The following is a 14,581-nucleotide window of genomic DNA, read 5'->3' as shown; positions in this document are numbered from 1 at the left end:
AATAAATAAATAAATAAATAAATAAATAAATAAATAAATAAATAAATAAATAAATAGAGGGAAATCATTTCCGCGTAATACTAAGAGAAAAAAAATGTGGCATGAATGAGCATAATTTGGATTAAAGTGAGTGTTTGAGCGAGAGAGAGAGAGAGAGAGAGAGAGAGAGAGCGAGAGAGAGAGCGAGAGAGAGAGAGCAGATAACAGCTGGATCTTGATTTAGTTGGATAGTCTCTTCCTCCACCTCCTCCTCTCTCATGCAGCCTATCGTCTTCCTGCTTTCAGACCGATTTTAATTTTCTCAATAAAGTGGTCACTTCGCTGGACGTCAGCAGATCAGATCTGAACCACAACAGGGGCGTTAATAAGCAAGATAACGCGCATTGCGGTGATTTGCAGGTTTCTCCAGATTTACCTCCGCGGATGACCAGCTCCTGGGGATATGTACCAGGGCATTATGACTACCAACCACGGATCCTCTTCCTATGAGGCCGGCTTTCTCCACAACGCCTCGGCGGCCACCTCTCCGGTTTACGTGCCCACCACCCGGGTCGTCACCCCGATGATCCCCGCGCTGCAGTACCTCCAGACGCCCGGCGCCTCGCAGCAGGGCAACCCGGTTTCGAGCCACTCCGTCTGGGCGCAGCCGGGTGCAGACCCGGTGCCTTCCTACAACCACTCCCCGGTGTCTCCGCGCTTCTCCTTCTCCACCAGTCCGCCGTTGTCGTCCGGTGTGGCCTCGGCCAGGGAGGCGGTCTCTTACACCAGCCCGCTGAACATCTCTGCCAACGGAAGGGACCACTATGGTCCGCGGGGCCTTGGCGGCTCGTACCCCAGTCCCTATTCGGCCTACATGAGCCCTAACGTCGGAGGAACGTGGCCGGCGTCCCCCTTCGACAGTCCGGTGCTGCACGGTCTGCAGACCGGCGCTTCTCCTGGCACGACACGACACCCAAACATAGGTGAGCACCAGAAAAATAGCACAACAATATATTTAAATAATAGTAAATTGTATGGACATATTCTGAATGCTGATGCTTTTTAGGCGTTTTTAATGTGGGGGGAAAAAAAATCAACAAACAAACAATCCCTCCTTTCCCCCAAAATAATAAAGTTTAAATTAAAATGTATTTTGTACATTTGTGTCTCATAGGAAATACTATCAATATAAAAACAAAATATAATTTATGGTTAAAAATAATTTTAAATCTATAAGTTTCGTTAAAAATGTATTTTATTTCCACATATAAATATGAACCTTTCATAGAAATTAGTTAAATAACAGTATTTAAAACAAAACAAAGTGGAAAAAAAACATTTAGAAATTAAAATCTGTTTGGATAGTTGACTTTTGTGCAGAAATGTTTTTTTTTCAGAAAGGAAAAATGGCTGACTGATTAATACAAAATGTAAAACAACAGATGATGGTCGCTGTAATTGATACAAAAAAAGAGTTGGAAAAAATCAATTGAGCAAAGAAACTTGCAATTAAAATGAGGACAAAATAAAAAGATTGTGCAGCAAAATGAACATTTTAATCTGTGATTTAAATATATTTGTAGTGCAGATGAGTTTTTTTTCACGCATTAAAAATACTAGACATGATATTAAAAATAGCTCTGAATATTAAACTTTTATTTTCAGAGCAAAGGCGTGCACCTGAATAGTTTATTAAACTTAATAGATATAATACTCTGAATCTTTTTAAAAAGCAACATTGAACGAGGCTGACAGTCGCTGCTCATGGAGTTTAGGGTTTGTGGAATTTATTTAATGTGACGTTTCAGATCACATCAGGTCGATTAGAAAGTGAAGAGAATAGACATGAAAATACAACTAATAATTTTATTTAAACCTTTATGTTAAACTTTGAGAATGTTCAAAATAAAAAAAAAAAAATCCTATTTTGCGCTATGTGGGATTGTGGAGTATACGACAGAAAGTTCAAGATTGGTGTTGTCAGTTTTTAATATCTAATCTTCTTTACACTTCGTTTCTCCGCCTCCCCCCCCCGCCGTTGGGTTATAAAGGGGCAAATTATTCCCATTTATTTGTTTTACTGCTGTATTGCTTCAGTTCCAGAGTTGAATAACTCAAACCTCTTTGACGGCATTGAGTAACGCTTTAAGCATCTGCTAATATTCTAATCCACTGCAGCTCTTCATCCCGTCATTCCTTTCTGGATTGTATTTGCTCTATTCTGTCTGTTAGCGTTTAAGCAAGTGAGCTGGGATTATTTAAGGTTCCATCTTACAAGGCCACCCTGCCGTGAGCTTAAAGAGTAAAAGATCAGCTAGGTAACAGTGTGAGAGATAACTACATTGATCCACTCTGAACCGTTCATCTCATTACAGTCACACTCGTTAAAAAAAGTGACAATCTTGTTTATCTTTGCAGCTGTTGCTTTCCCCCGGCACACACTAATGGCTTCAGTCACAACAAATGACATCAAATCTCAGTCTGATTGAGAAGCATTCAGTGGGAAGGTTCTGAATGTTTCCTATTGTTGTTCAGGGGAGAAAAAGGAGGAAAAAAAGTCTATCTGCTGAGTAAACATGGAAGTAGATGAATTCAGTGACCTTTGCATGGAACAAAATATGTTTGTTATTTCTCTGATCCTTGAAATATTGAAATTAAGTATATAATTTGATGTAAAAGCAAGGATTAATCAACCAATCAGTCAATCAACTTTATTGATAAAGCACCTTTCATACTAAAAGCAGTAAATAATTATTTATAAAAGGAATCTTTATATATTTTTCCTAAAATGAAACAATGTGTTTTTGTTTCAGAAACGCATAACACAGATATTATTTAGGACCTTATATATATATATATATATATATATATATATATATATATATATATATATATATATATATATATATATATATATATATATATATATATATATATATATATATATATATATATATATATATATATGTATGTATAAAACTAATTTTAATATCAAAGTTATGTCATCCTCAAATGAGATTTAGTTGAGAGTGTAAAAAGATACAATATAGCTGTAATATGTGCTCTATATTATTCTTAAAACATATCTAAAAAGAAACAATAGGAGAAAAACATGTGGGGTTGTTATTAGTTGTTTCTTTTTTATTTCATCCAAGTTAAAAGGAAAGTCAAATAAAGCAAATCAAATTACACAATACATGAATTATAATAAGCAATCTTCATATATTGACTATGACCAATTATATAAATTTATATGAAAGTAAAATAATAGAAAGATAAGACTAACAACGTCTTTCTATTATGCATTAACCAAAAATTTATTAATTGCAATATTACTTATTATTAGTAGTAGGTAGTATTAGTATTGAGTTAATGCGTAAACAGTGTTAGAAATATTTACTCTGCGTAACACCTAAAAACTCGGGTTGTAATATTGAAAAATAATGTATGTTTTACTGTATATTTTTAATTGCTGAAGCACAGGATAAGAAATCGCCCATTCTGGTTTTTCAGAGTTGTTTTTATTCTTTCTTGAAAATATCATATCACTTTAAAAAATTGTAAAACGATGTTTTAAAATTGAAGGAGAAGCTTCTTGGTACTAAATTTAACTCTCCTTGATGTATAATTCAACATAACACAGTTGATTATGATGTTTAAATATTAACCAAAAATGTAAAAAATGTTGGCTGCATATACCCAGTAAAATATTTGAGGTGTTTTTCTTCCTAAAATGTGCATCCAATCATCCAATTTATAATTACCGTCATTCATTTCCAATCTAAGATTCATCAAAATGAGATGTTCAAAACTTTTTATGTAACTCAGTAATTTGTCTGCATGGCAGTAACTTCTACTCTGTAACACTGTGTAGCTGTTTATTTCCACTTTCACCTTTGGCCTCCTGAAGTGTTTGTGTGGATGTTTTTAAGCTGCGACCTGATAAAGACGCTCTCTGACACGTACGCTATCAAATGCAAAAAGGCATCCATTCAGATAGAGGATTTCTGCTGTGCATTGTTCTGTTTTCGCAGTGTTGTGTTGGCTACATGTGCTGCCTATAGCCCAAGGTTAACTCGCCCTGCCGGCTATGCTTTGGCTCTCAGCCTTGAGGAGGCCCCTCGTACAAGCTCTGCTGCACAGCCAGAGGAGGGAGGGATAGATACAGGCCTGATTTATTCCATCTGAAAGAGGGGCAATAATGCACCTTGAAGTGTGCAGTTAAAAAGTCTTTATGTAGTGGTTTAAATGTGGTTTAAAATTCACTGTCTTACTAATTTCTACAACACATCAAAGTGTTCTTGCTGGTGGTATGAAGATGGTGCGAGCAGAGAAAATCCAAGCTGTCTCCTCCATTCTGTAAATTGATATCTCCTTTTTCTAAATGGCTAAGTGGTTCCTGGGAGACACTCTGTTATTTGGCAAATGAGAGGCTGGAGATTACATTTATCAGATGTTTGGCTATCTGAGAGGCCCAGGGAGAAGGAGATGTGATGGACGTTTGAATTTGATGGAGCTCTATATACCATCTCTATTTCCAGCCAGGTTTTTATCTTAAGGGGAGCAGTGATAAGGAGGGATTCCATCCAGGCTGCTGTTATGTGGGGGGCATAGAGAGGCCTCCTACTGGTTTATGTGTGCCACTGCAATACCTCCATTTCCCCTCCAAAGAAAATGACCTTTCTGACTCGCATTGTCTTTTTAACATCCCTTCAGATTTGTTTGATGACTTTGCTGAGGGACGAGAATGTGTGAACTGCGGTGCAATGTCAACGCCCCTCTGGAGGCGCGATGGCACCGGCCACTACTTGTGCAACGCATGCGGCTTGTACCACAAGATGAACGGCATCAACAGGCCGCTCATTAAACCCCAAAGACGGCTGGTGGGTGATCACAGAATAAATGTTCTCCCTCTTCATCTTCTCGCTCATTTTCCCTCAGTATCTTTGTTTGATGAGTGACGCGTTTTGCCTGTTGCAGTCTGCCTCAAGGAGGGTGGGCCTGTCCTGCACAAACTGTCACACCACCACCACCACCCTGTGGCGACGAAACGCAGAGGGAGAACCCGTCTGCAACGCCTGTGGGCTCTACATGAAACTCCACGGGGTAAGAGGAGCACATCGATAATAATAATGGAAAAAAGCAAAAAACATAATGCCTTCCATTGCCATGCTTTTTCACACTTTGTCACTTTACAACCTAAACTGAAAGGTATTTGTTCGGATTTTATAGGACATACTAACAGAAAGCAGTGCATAATTTTTAAGTGGATGGAAAATGCTTTTCAAACTGTTTCACCCATAATACTTCTGGTTTGTTTTCAACCCTGTTTACCCTGATATTAAATTCTTTTGCAGCCAACTATGTCTACAAGCCAACTAACTATTAAGTAGAAAAACAAACATACGGAAGAAGAGTTCTTATCAGTTTTTTGGCCTTAAGGTTAAAAACACTGTGAGTGATGGCGAACTAACACTTCCCATTACCCTAATCATAACCATTCCCATGGTGAAACATGGTGGGGTCAGATCATTCTCTGGGGATACTGGTCCTTAGTTTTTTCTGAGCTTGAACTTCTTTGCAATATTTTACTGTTTTGATGTGCAATGGTGGAAAGCTGGTTAAGACAGACCCGTCAAAATCTGGATGTTATGAATACACATTTGTGTCCACAATGAAAGATGGTTCTTTACTCAAGAGGGTTGACTTTCTGTTGCTTAGTCACATAAAATCTCTCCAAAATAACTGACGTTTGTGAAGTAAAGTGACAAAATGTTGGTTCATTGGGTAAGAATACCATTGCCAGACACCGTATGTAAAATCTGCTAATTATTTTAAGGATTTGTAAGAATGCTCTGCTTAGATAAATTCATTCCGTCTCTTCTCATCTCTTCAGGTCCCCCGGCCTCTCGCTATGAAGAAAGAGGGGATCCAGACCCGCAAACGCAAACCTAAGAACCTAAACAAGTCCCAAACAGGTCAGCTTCAAACGTACAAGGACTGATATGAGACTTCACCAAAAATAAACTAACGAGCTGCTATATTCTGTCTAAGATCACAATACTTTTTCAAGGTTATACAGTTACACCAGATGTTAACTAAGCCCGTGTAAAAAGACACACAAGCATTTTTCTAAATTTGAACCAGACTAAATGTTCATGTTTTAGGTCAATTAGGATTACCAGACTTTTTCTGTACATTGTCCCAAGCTGTTCTCTTCTCGCAGTGTCTTGATGTGCAGTTATAACACTGACGCCACCGACTGGAGGAAATGGTGAAGCCAGCAGATCTGGGAGAGTCCTCCAAACTAGCCAGCAAATACCTGGTGGAACTGCATTTCTGCTGAACTCATCATACAAAAATACTTTTCAGTTCAGTTCAATTCAGTCCATCTCCTAAGAATGGTTATAAATGTTGGTTGGAGTAGCCCTGTTGTGATGATGTGCTAAAGGTAGCTTCTTACCGAGACAAGAGGCAAATTTCAAGGTATCAAATTGCAAAGTCCAATTTTATTTGTTATGTTTGATATATATATAAAGCATTTTTATAACAACTGAAACCTGATTGTGCTATAAAATGTCACTGTGTGCCTGGAAAATACAAAATGCCACTCCTATAAATGTTGTGAATGAACCTATCAGAAGCTTGTGAAGACATCACATTATTACCTGGGCTTATTTAAAGGCACAGTAATCTCAACAATTTCTAACTGGAAGAAATATCTAAATAGTTCTCTAAAAATATATAATTCTTATTACATTTAGCTAACAGAAATCACTGTTTAGATCGTCCTCATTGATCTAAAACCGGAACATTTTAGTCTGGTTTGATTTCACAAAGTGAGAAACTCAAGAGTAAACAGTCGTAGATATGAATCACATTCACTGTTCTGCTGTACTCTGTCGAACCTCCAGGCACTGAGGGGGCTCCAGTTACTCCAAGCAGCACTCCCCGCTCCTCCTCCTCATCCTCTTCCTCCACAACATCCACCTCCAGCACTGCAGTGGAGCCTCGCCAGATAAAGACAGAGCCAGAAAATCACAACTTATACACACACCACGGCCTGCACACACAAGTAAGCCACTTTGACAACTGCATGACTATAGCTTTTGGCCAGTCAGAGGCAACACTGCCAAGCAGATTCTGATATGATTCTCAGTCTATCACATGTTTCTCACCATTTGTACGTTTCTCCTCAGATTTCAGCCCTACCCGCCTACATGGCAGCTCAGGGAGGCGCTATTCCTCTGAAGATGTCTCCAGGTGGACACGGTGGGTCCTCCAGCTCCAAAACAGAGCCTTGGAACAACCTAATCATGGCTTAGGAGGCCTACAGCTCTGCATCTCAAAAAACTACCTACGTACAGCATCCTAACAAAACTCTCCAGCAACTGCTAGCTGCACCGTTTTCTCCAATCGGTGGCATCAGTGTCATGACTGCACACCAAGACATGATGAGAAGACACCGACTTGGGACAAAGTACAATTAAACTGGGATTATAAAGGAACTTTTTTCGAACTCAAACGTTTTCTTACAAAGCCAGTATGGAAGCACAAACTGCCTAAAAGATACTGAAACAGTACATGACACTTATGAGAAACATGAGAGACATAAGTGTAAGTATTGCCTTCATAGCTTTGGACATTTTTCTCTGGATGTTATGGACATCCACAACACAAAAACAGAACATAAGTGGACAACTTTGTGACAAAGGTTACACCACAGAGGTGCTACACCAAGTGTTATCAGCGTCAGTTTACAGAAAAATAGTGGAAGAAAAATATTTAATTCCTGGCAAACTTTCAAATGATCCAATTGGGAGACTGTGCTAATGATAAATTAGTATAATGTTGTATTAGCAGCAGAAGATGTGAAAACATTTAAGATTTTATATTCTGAGAAAAGGAAAAATAAGTATTTGGACAGATCATTAACCTCAACAATCATAGAGATGGTCTGAAATTGTTTTAACTGATAAAAAGGGCAGCAACCGTAATATTTTCTTGGATTCCTGCAAATGATGTGTAAAATAAATCCATCTTTCATTAAGGTAACAGAAACTCGATTTAAGGACCTATGTGCAGTCAATAAAAAAAAAAAAAGTGAGTCAGAGGATGGCTACAAGAAAATTGCTTTCAGCTTAACCTTGCCTACATGTACAGAAGAGTTTTAAATAACAGGCACACTGACAAAAAAGGCAGGACAAAAACCCAAGTTTAGCTTACATTGGGGAAGAACATGAAAGCAAAAACATTTGGCATTTGTCTCTAAAGGTAATATTTTCTTTAGATTTTATAAGTAAAACAAAAAAGATGTTAAAGTCAACGTTTTTCAGAGTATGGAGAAGTGATGTTTCACAGCTTCACTCACATCTGGAGTAAAGTAAATCATTCTTGGATTTGTAAGGACTCTTGGATAAGAATACGAATATTCCTTCAGACCCACAATGACAATTTTATTAAACCACAAGCTGTTTTGAATCCAAAAACGTTGTACAATATGTCTTTAAATGTTTGAAAAAGTGTGCGTTCAGCCATGGATAAAATGTTAAAATGAAGTTCAGAGGTACTCTATTTGATTTCACAGCCAGACCTTGGAAATTATAAAAGCAAACTTCACAGTTTTTAAGTCTTTTCAAGAGAGGAGGAACCCTGGCTCATCTATCAGGAAAACGGTTGCTGCGGTTGTGCGTCATAACAATTGTTTATAAGTAAAGAAGTAACAGCAAAAATCCTTTAAGATGCACAGCATCCAAGAACACCTAAGCGTCTTTTAAAAGGAAAAAAAAAGTTAGTTAGAAATTGTGAAACACTCAGCAAAACTCTGCGCAAAACAACAGAGGCAAAAATAAATGAGTACAAACTATTCCTGTAAATTCCTCCTAGTCTGTCTCATCCGTCACTCCTCACCGTAAGTATTACCTCAGCGAAAGTGATCTACAGTTTAGTGATCTACAGTTTTACTCCGTCGTGGCTCATTGGCTGTAATTCCTTAATTGCACGTCACGTCTGAAAAAGTCATAAAGACAAACTACCTAACCAGCGTAAATGCTGATTATTCTGAATGAGAGTGTGGCAGCAGGCACATAGCTCCCTCTGCTGGCTTAGGATCGGATCTGCATCTTCTAGCCTGAAGCACAAGGGGGCCTTTGAAATTTTTGCTGGAATCTACATTAAAATTCACGTCCTATATATTATGGTTATTAATGGATAAACTGTACAGAATATTTGCAATGTTTTCTAATCTGCTGCTAGCGAGAGGTAACCAGTGTAAATGTGGCATACTACCATTTGTAATTACAAGAATGAGTAATGTACAAGCTTCTGTAAAAACATCACTCCACTATAATCATGTACTTTGTTATTTGTGATATATTGTAAGCAAATGTAATAAAGAGAAAGCATTTTGTCGTAATCTAAGTGACGGGTGAGATTTTTGATAGTTTTCAATGCATGGCAAGGATTCCCATCACTGCTATTCCCATAATCTTTCCAAACCTTCAGTTTTCCTAAGAATTTTAAAACTTCAATTTTCCGATTTGCAAATATGCTTGCGTAAGCCTGTGAATGTCCTCAGCAAAAAGCCGAACAGTGAGTTGATTAAACTCATCAGTCAGCTTTTCCCTGACAAACTCAGCACACCTGTCCTGTACTGTCTCCCTCCAGCACTGTTGAAACCTGACTCTCATTTCTGCCTGGAGGTCTTCACATACCTCTGAGCTGAAAGTGTAACTGAGTGAAAACATCTTTCCTTTCTCCAAATGGTCCTCTAAGCCTTGATTTTCACCTAAAAGCAAGGGCTCTGCTGCTTCCACAAGTGCATTCAGCTCCTTTGTAAGCAGCTTTTTCTCCTCTTCCTGTTTGGACTCAAGTATACCATTCATATTTTTGAAGTAACTCTTTTGTTCTTGTTTTTCTTCTGTGGTTATCAAAGGAATGTTGAGCTTCTCACCTTTCAGAAAGTCCTTAGCAACAATAAACACAGTTTCACACAAAGGACTGAGATCATCGATCTTATCAACTAATTCAACGTAGCTCCCATAGTCCACACTTTGAGTTATAATTTCCACTTGTCTGTAATTGACTTCCTTAAAGACATTTTCTTTGTTTCCTTTAAAGCCCCAACTTCTCACATAGCCAATATAAGTCTTTACAGCAAACATGCCCCACCAGTCTCGGGCCCTATGAACGAGGTTTAGCATGCATGGGTCCGAATTTCTTGCCAAACAAGGACTGTTCATGGTGAAAATATACACTGTCCAGCCTTGAGGGAAGTCCTCTGCCTCCAGAAGCTCTTGAGTTTGTGTGATGATGATGTCCTCACTGTGTTCTCCGCTGCTGTAGTTAGGATAATAAGGCCCATACATAATGACCTCTTCTTGTTTTTCGATGACCGCCCACGAGTGCTGCTTGTCTTCCCTGCCATATTCATCCGTGATGTCTTTGTGAAAGGCTATAAACTTGCTGTTCACCATGTGGTCTAGGAAGACGTCGCCCCGTCTGGTTTTGAGACACTCTAAAACTTTCTGCACAGAACTTTCTGTGTCGGCCCAGAGACTCGTCAGCTCCAATAGCTCCAGTGTGTTCTTGCAATTGATCTTCCACCTGTTCACACAGGCGTCGAACAACCAAGTGGAAGTACTGCTAGTCCTGAAAAACAAAATAGTAATTTATGCAACCATGTTGTCAGTTGGCCTGAAGCTTATTTATCAGCATATTTATCTTGCTGAGTTTGTGAGAGTGTTCCTTCTTTGGGTGCAATCTGTTTTTTACTGGCATCAAAGCATTTTGTGTCACCTAAGTTGCCAATTAAACATCGCTAACCTCAGAAGAAAACTAAATTTCAGATTACAGATGATTGTACAAGATCTAAAATGCGTGGTAGGCATTCACATGTACTTGGTCCCCTTTATCCAAATAAATCAAAAATAAAATCCAACTCATCCAACTGTCTTCTAATAAGGAAAACACGGTCCAACTGTGTGCAAATTAATTTCAGCATAAACAAACCTATAAAGGGAACCGAGGTACAATAGAGAAAATTATGGAACAAACTTCATCACGAAAACCAGTGGGAGTTTTTGTTATGAGCCAAATAGTTAGTTAATAAGGGCTATATTAGAAAAGGAGGACCTGCTACTACATCCGAAATTACCGGTTTAATCAGTTTTTCAATTTTTCTGTTATCTTTCGTTTTCATGCATTTGTAATTAATGTGCAGGTTGTTTTACTGCATGACGAGAAGGCACACCCTGCCTGCTGCTGAAAATATGTGGGCGTAGTTACATCAATCACTCATCACCTATGAGTGATCGCATTACTTATTACTTTAGCGCTACATAATCCACACGTCTTTCACTGTCTTCAAAAATTTTGAAAAGACTTGGAGTTCACGCTAACATGGCTAAAAGATTGAAGATCAACCACTTAAAACTGTGCAGGGATCACAGTCAACAGGATTTATCAAACAACTGAATGCATTAAATGCCTGAAGACACTCTCACTATAGAGATAGTTTGCTGCAATAAAAAAACCAGGAAGTACTGATAATTGAAGCTAATTAGAATTTGGGCAGATTGCATTACTGTTACCCTCCTTAAAATAAAAGGATTGCAAATTAAAATACTTTGTTGAATTGATTTGGATGTCAGGATCCCGGTTTATTCAATTGTTTTGGAATTTGATTTATTTCATCATTCTGTGTTCCTTAGTCTAATCTTGTTTTGGCTCTTTAGTTCAGTCCTTATTAGTCTTTCTAGTCATGTTTATTTGTTCTAGTTATTCTTAGTCCCTCTAGTTTGTTTATTCAGTATACCATAGTTATTCTTTAGTGTTAAATTTATTTCCTGTTCCCCAGTGTACTCTCCCTCACCACTTGTGCCATGTTTCTTTCTTGCTCTCCTCTTTCTGCTGTCTGGTCTCTCTCCTCACACCTGCACCCTACTAGTCAAACAGCTCAGCTCTTCGCTCAAACACTCTACCTCGCAGTACTTATTTACCTCTTTCTCAGTCACGATGTGTTTGTTCCTCCAGTTACTTCCTGTTCGGCTCTTTGCCCCTCGAGTCACCCGGTTATATCTTCAGATTTATGATTTATTTTCTACCTGAGCCTCCGGTAGATTTTGTACGTTTGTTTTTTTGTTTCTCATCGCTTCATTAAATATTTTCATCATCACTTCCACACTTCTGCTGTTCTACAGTCAGCCACAAACAAAACATGGCAGAGTGACTGTATTTCAGAAAAGTGTACAGTTTCTTTTGAATTGTACAAAAATGTACTTGGAATACATAATAAATTAATTGATTCTGATTTTCAAATATTTTATTCAGTCCCACAACTTTCATGCTAAATTTGGAAATCGCATAATTTATTTAATAAATGCCTTTCATTATTATTTGTGTTTTATATGTAAATATCAGTTTCTCTTTTTTGTTTTTTATTTAATCACTAAATGATTAGTTAGTTGATAGTTTGTATTATGCCTACTGGATTTTACATGCGTGTTTATGATGCATAATTACACAAAAAGTTTCAAGAAACCTTGCAGCTGACCTCAGTATACAAATGCATCAAAATGTTTCTTAAAAAATGCAAACAAATACTAGCGCCCACTTTTTGTACATGGGATCAGAAAAGAAAAATTACCATAAACTCATAAGATTCCTTGCAAATGGCTCCCGGGGTTTGAAAGCCCACATCTTTAAATCAAAGCATATTCACATGTCAGATTAGTTAAGACAAGCTCAGACTGAAACCCAGTCGAGAACCTGTGTTAAAACTTTAAAAACTGAAATCTACAAATGTTCTCCATCCCCCATAGCTTGGTCACTCACTTAAGACCTCCATTAAAGTCTTAAGACCTCCATTAAAGTCTTAAGTGAGTGACTTACAACTTTTATGATTGTAAAATGACGAAAGGTGAAAAAAAAATCATGGGGTAAAAGTAATTTTACAGGAAACCATGTTCCTCGTTGGCCACATCTTAGAAAATTCATTAGCTCGCTTCCTCTCTTAGAGCAGCAGACGTAAGTGAAAACATCTGCCTAAATGAAGTCAGCAAAATGGTGTCGGGATATTTATTTAAAGGTGAGGGCGAAGACAGTTGTATACTGGTTTGGTCAATAAGTAAGTCTCAAGTTAAATCATTTAGGCTAAGCTTTGCTTATTTAAAACAGAAGTACATTAAAAAAAACAGAATGCAGCCTTAAGCATAGCAATTTTAAATAACTTCAAAGAAATAAAACTGTTTCTTTGTTTATACACATTATCTTCATGTGTCAAGGAATGCTCCAATTCTTTCCCTAAATCAACAGGAATGAAAACGTTACAATATTTCTGCAATTGTTTTTCTGACAAAAACACACCACGCCGACCAACAAACACACAATGAAAATAGTTTTTCACCGCACATTCAGATTAGAGTGTACTCACATCAGTCTGTCTGAATGTGCAGCTGAGTCCGACCAGTCCATCAAGCATTTTCTCCTACGGAGTGGAAGTTGATCATCACATCCAAGTATCAGATGCCGCTTACGACTAAACCGGATGAAAACACACACATATAATTTTGATGAACAGAGCCGGCGAGAAGAATATGTTCAGAAAGTCTTAAATTATGGCAACGAGGCTGTGGGCTGACAAGAGGACACAGGTGAAAGCGAAGATTAGCAGAGTTAAGGGCTTTTTCAGCATAAATATTACAAAGACAGATCTATTGTTTTACTAAACTCAGATATTTAGGTTACTCACATGGGGATGTCCATGCTGCTCTTCATCTACTGAAGTATTACTCTCAGGTTCTGTTGCTGCTTGCAAACGCTGAGTCGCTTCCAGGTCTTCTGCTAAATGAAGTGACAACTATGCCAATTACTTTACTTCTGCCAGCCCAAAGCTCCACCTCTTATGAACACTCACAGCCCTACAAAAACCTTCTGGAAACTGTTTCTATAGTCACTCTGTGAGCGTGTCTCCACCACACTTTTATCATCTGTGTGTGGCGGCCCTGTTTTTATGGAGTGAGGTGAATAGTTCACAATGCTGTGCAGAAAGAGCAAATCAAAACCACATGTTTCTTTCATGGGGACAGAAACTTGTTTTTTTTATTCATTCCTCATGAAAGAAAAAAAAATGTAAAGAGAAGATAAACCGTGACATGTCACAATGATGAATGGATGTTCATGATGGAGGTTGGCTGCGATTCAGCTTTGAGCCCTTGAGGTAAATGCTGCATACGAAGACTATCCAGTGGGACGGTTTAAAGAAATTCGATTGTGAGTTTTGTTTGCTGTAAAATAATTTAAGAAAAAATTTTGTCCTGAAAGTAAAACCACAAAATTATTTTTCCTAAAATAAAAATAATATCTCCTCAGGGGAATAGGGGCAGAAACAAAAGGTGCCAAAGACAGTAGACTTTAGTTAACACTACTTACTTTCCATTTGCCATCTTGTCTCATTAAAATGGAACAAAACATGTACAGACTGAACAGTACAAAGAGGTTCTGCTGTATAAACAAAAATATGCTGAGAAACATGTTAGGCAAGATCTGGCTGTAAGTTGATGTCTTATTGTGGAAAAAAAAAAAACATACTGTGATCTATAGC

General features: G+C 38.0%; 2 protein-coding genes across 2 annotated transcripts; one reads left to right on the top strand and one right to left on the bottom strand.

The window, feature by feature from the left end:
- The first annotated feature begins 246 nt into the window (after nt 1-246).
- gata4 (GATA binding protein 4) lies at nt 247-9,399 on the top strand. The gene is made up of 6 exons (XM_044106888.1): nt 247-962; nt 4,696-4,862; nt 4,960-5,085; nt 5,876-5,957; nt 6,894-7,054; nt 7,179-9,399. Exons 1-6 carry the CDS (start codon nt 443-445, stop codon nt 7,302-7,304), a joined length of 1,182 nt encoding a protein of 393 aa, XP_043962823.1. The 5' UTR covers nt 247-442; the 3' UTR covers nt 7,305-9,399.
- LOC122825462 lies at nt 8,192-13,997 on the bottom strand. Its single transcript, XM_044106887.1, has 3 exons — nt 13,730-13,997; nt 13,412-13,516; nt 8,192-10,629 (listed from the first exon to the last, which is right to left on the bottom strand). Exons 1-3 carry the CDS (start codon nt 13,753-13,755, stop codon nt 9,498-9,500), a joined length of 1,263 nt encoding a protein of 420 aa, XP_043962822.1. The 5' UTR covers nt 13,756-13,997; the 3' UTR covers nt 8,192-9,497.
- Between the last annotated feature and the right edge of the window lie 584 nt (nt 13,998-14,581).

The sequence above is a fragment of the Gambusia affinis genome, linkage group LG22 (genome assembly GCF_019740435.1).
Source record: "Gambusia affinis linkage group LG22, SWU_Gaff_1.0, whole genome shotgun sequence".
NCBI lineage: Eukaryota > Metazoa > Chordata > Actinopteri > Cyprinodontiformes > Poeciliidae > Gambusia > Gambusia affinis.
The sequence above is the reverse complement of the archived record's forward strand: the minus strand, read 5'-3'. Positions and strand labels throughout refer to the sequence as shown.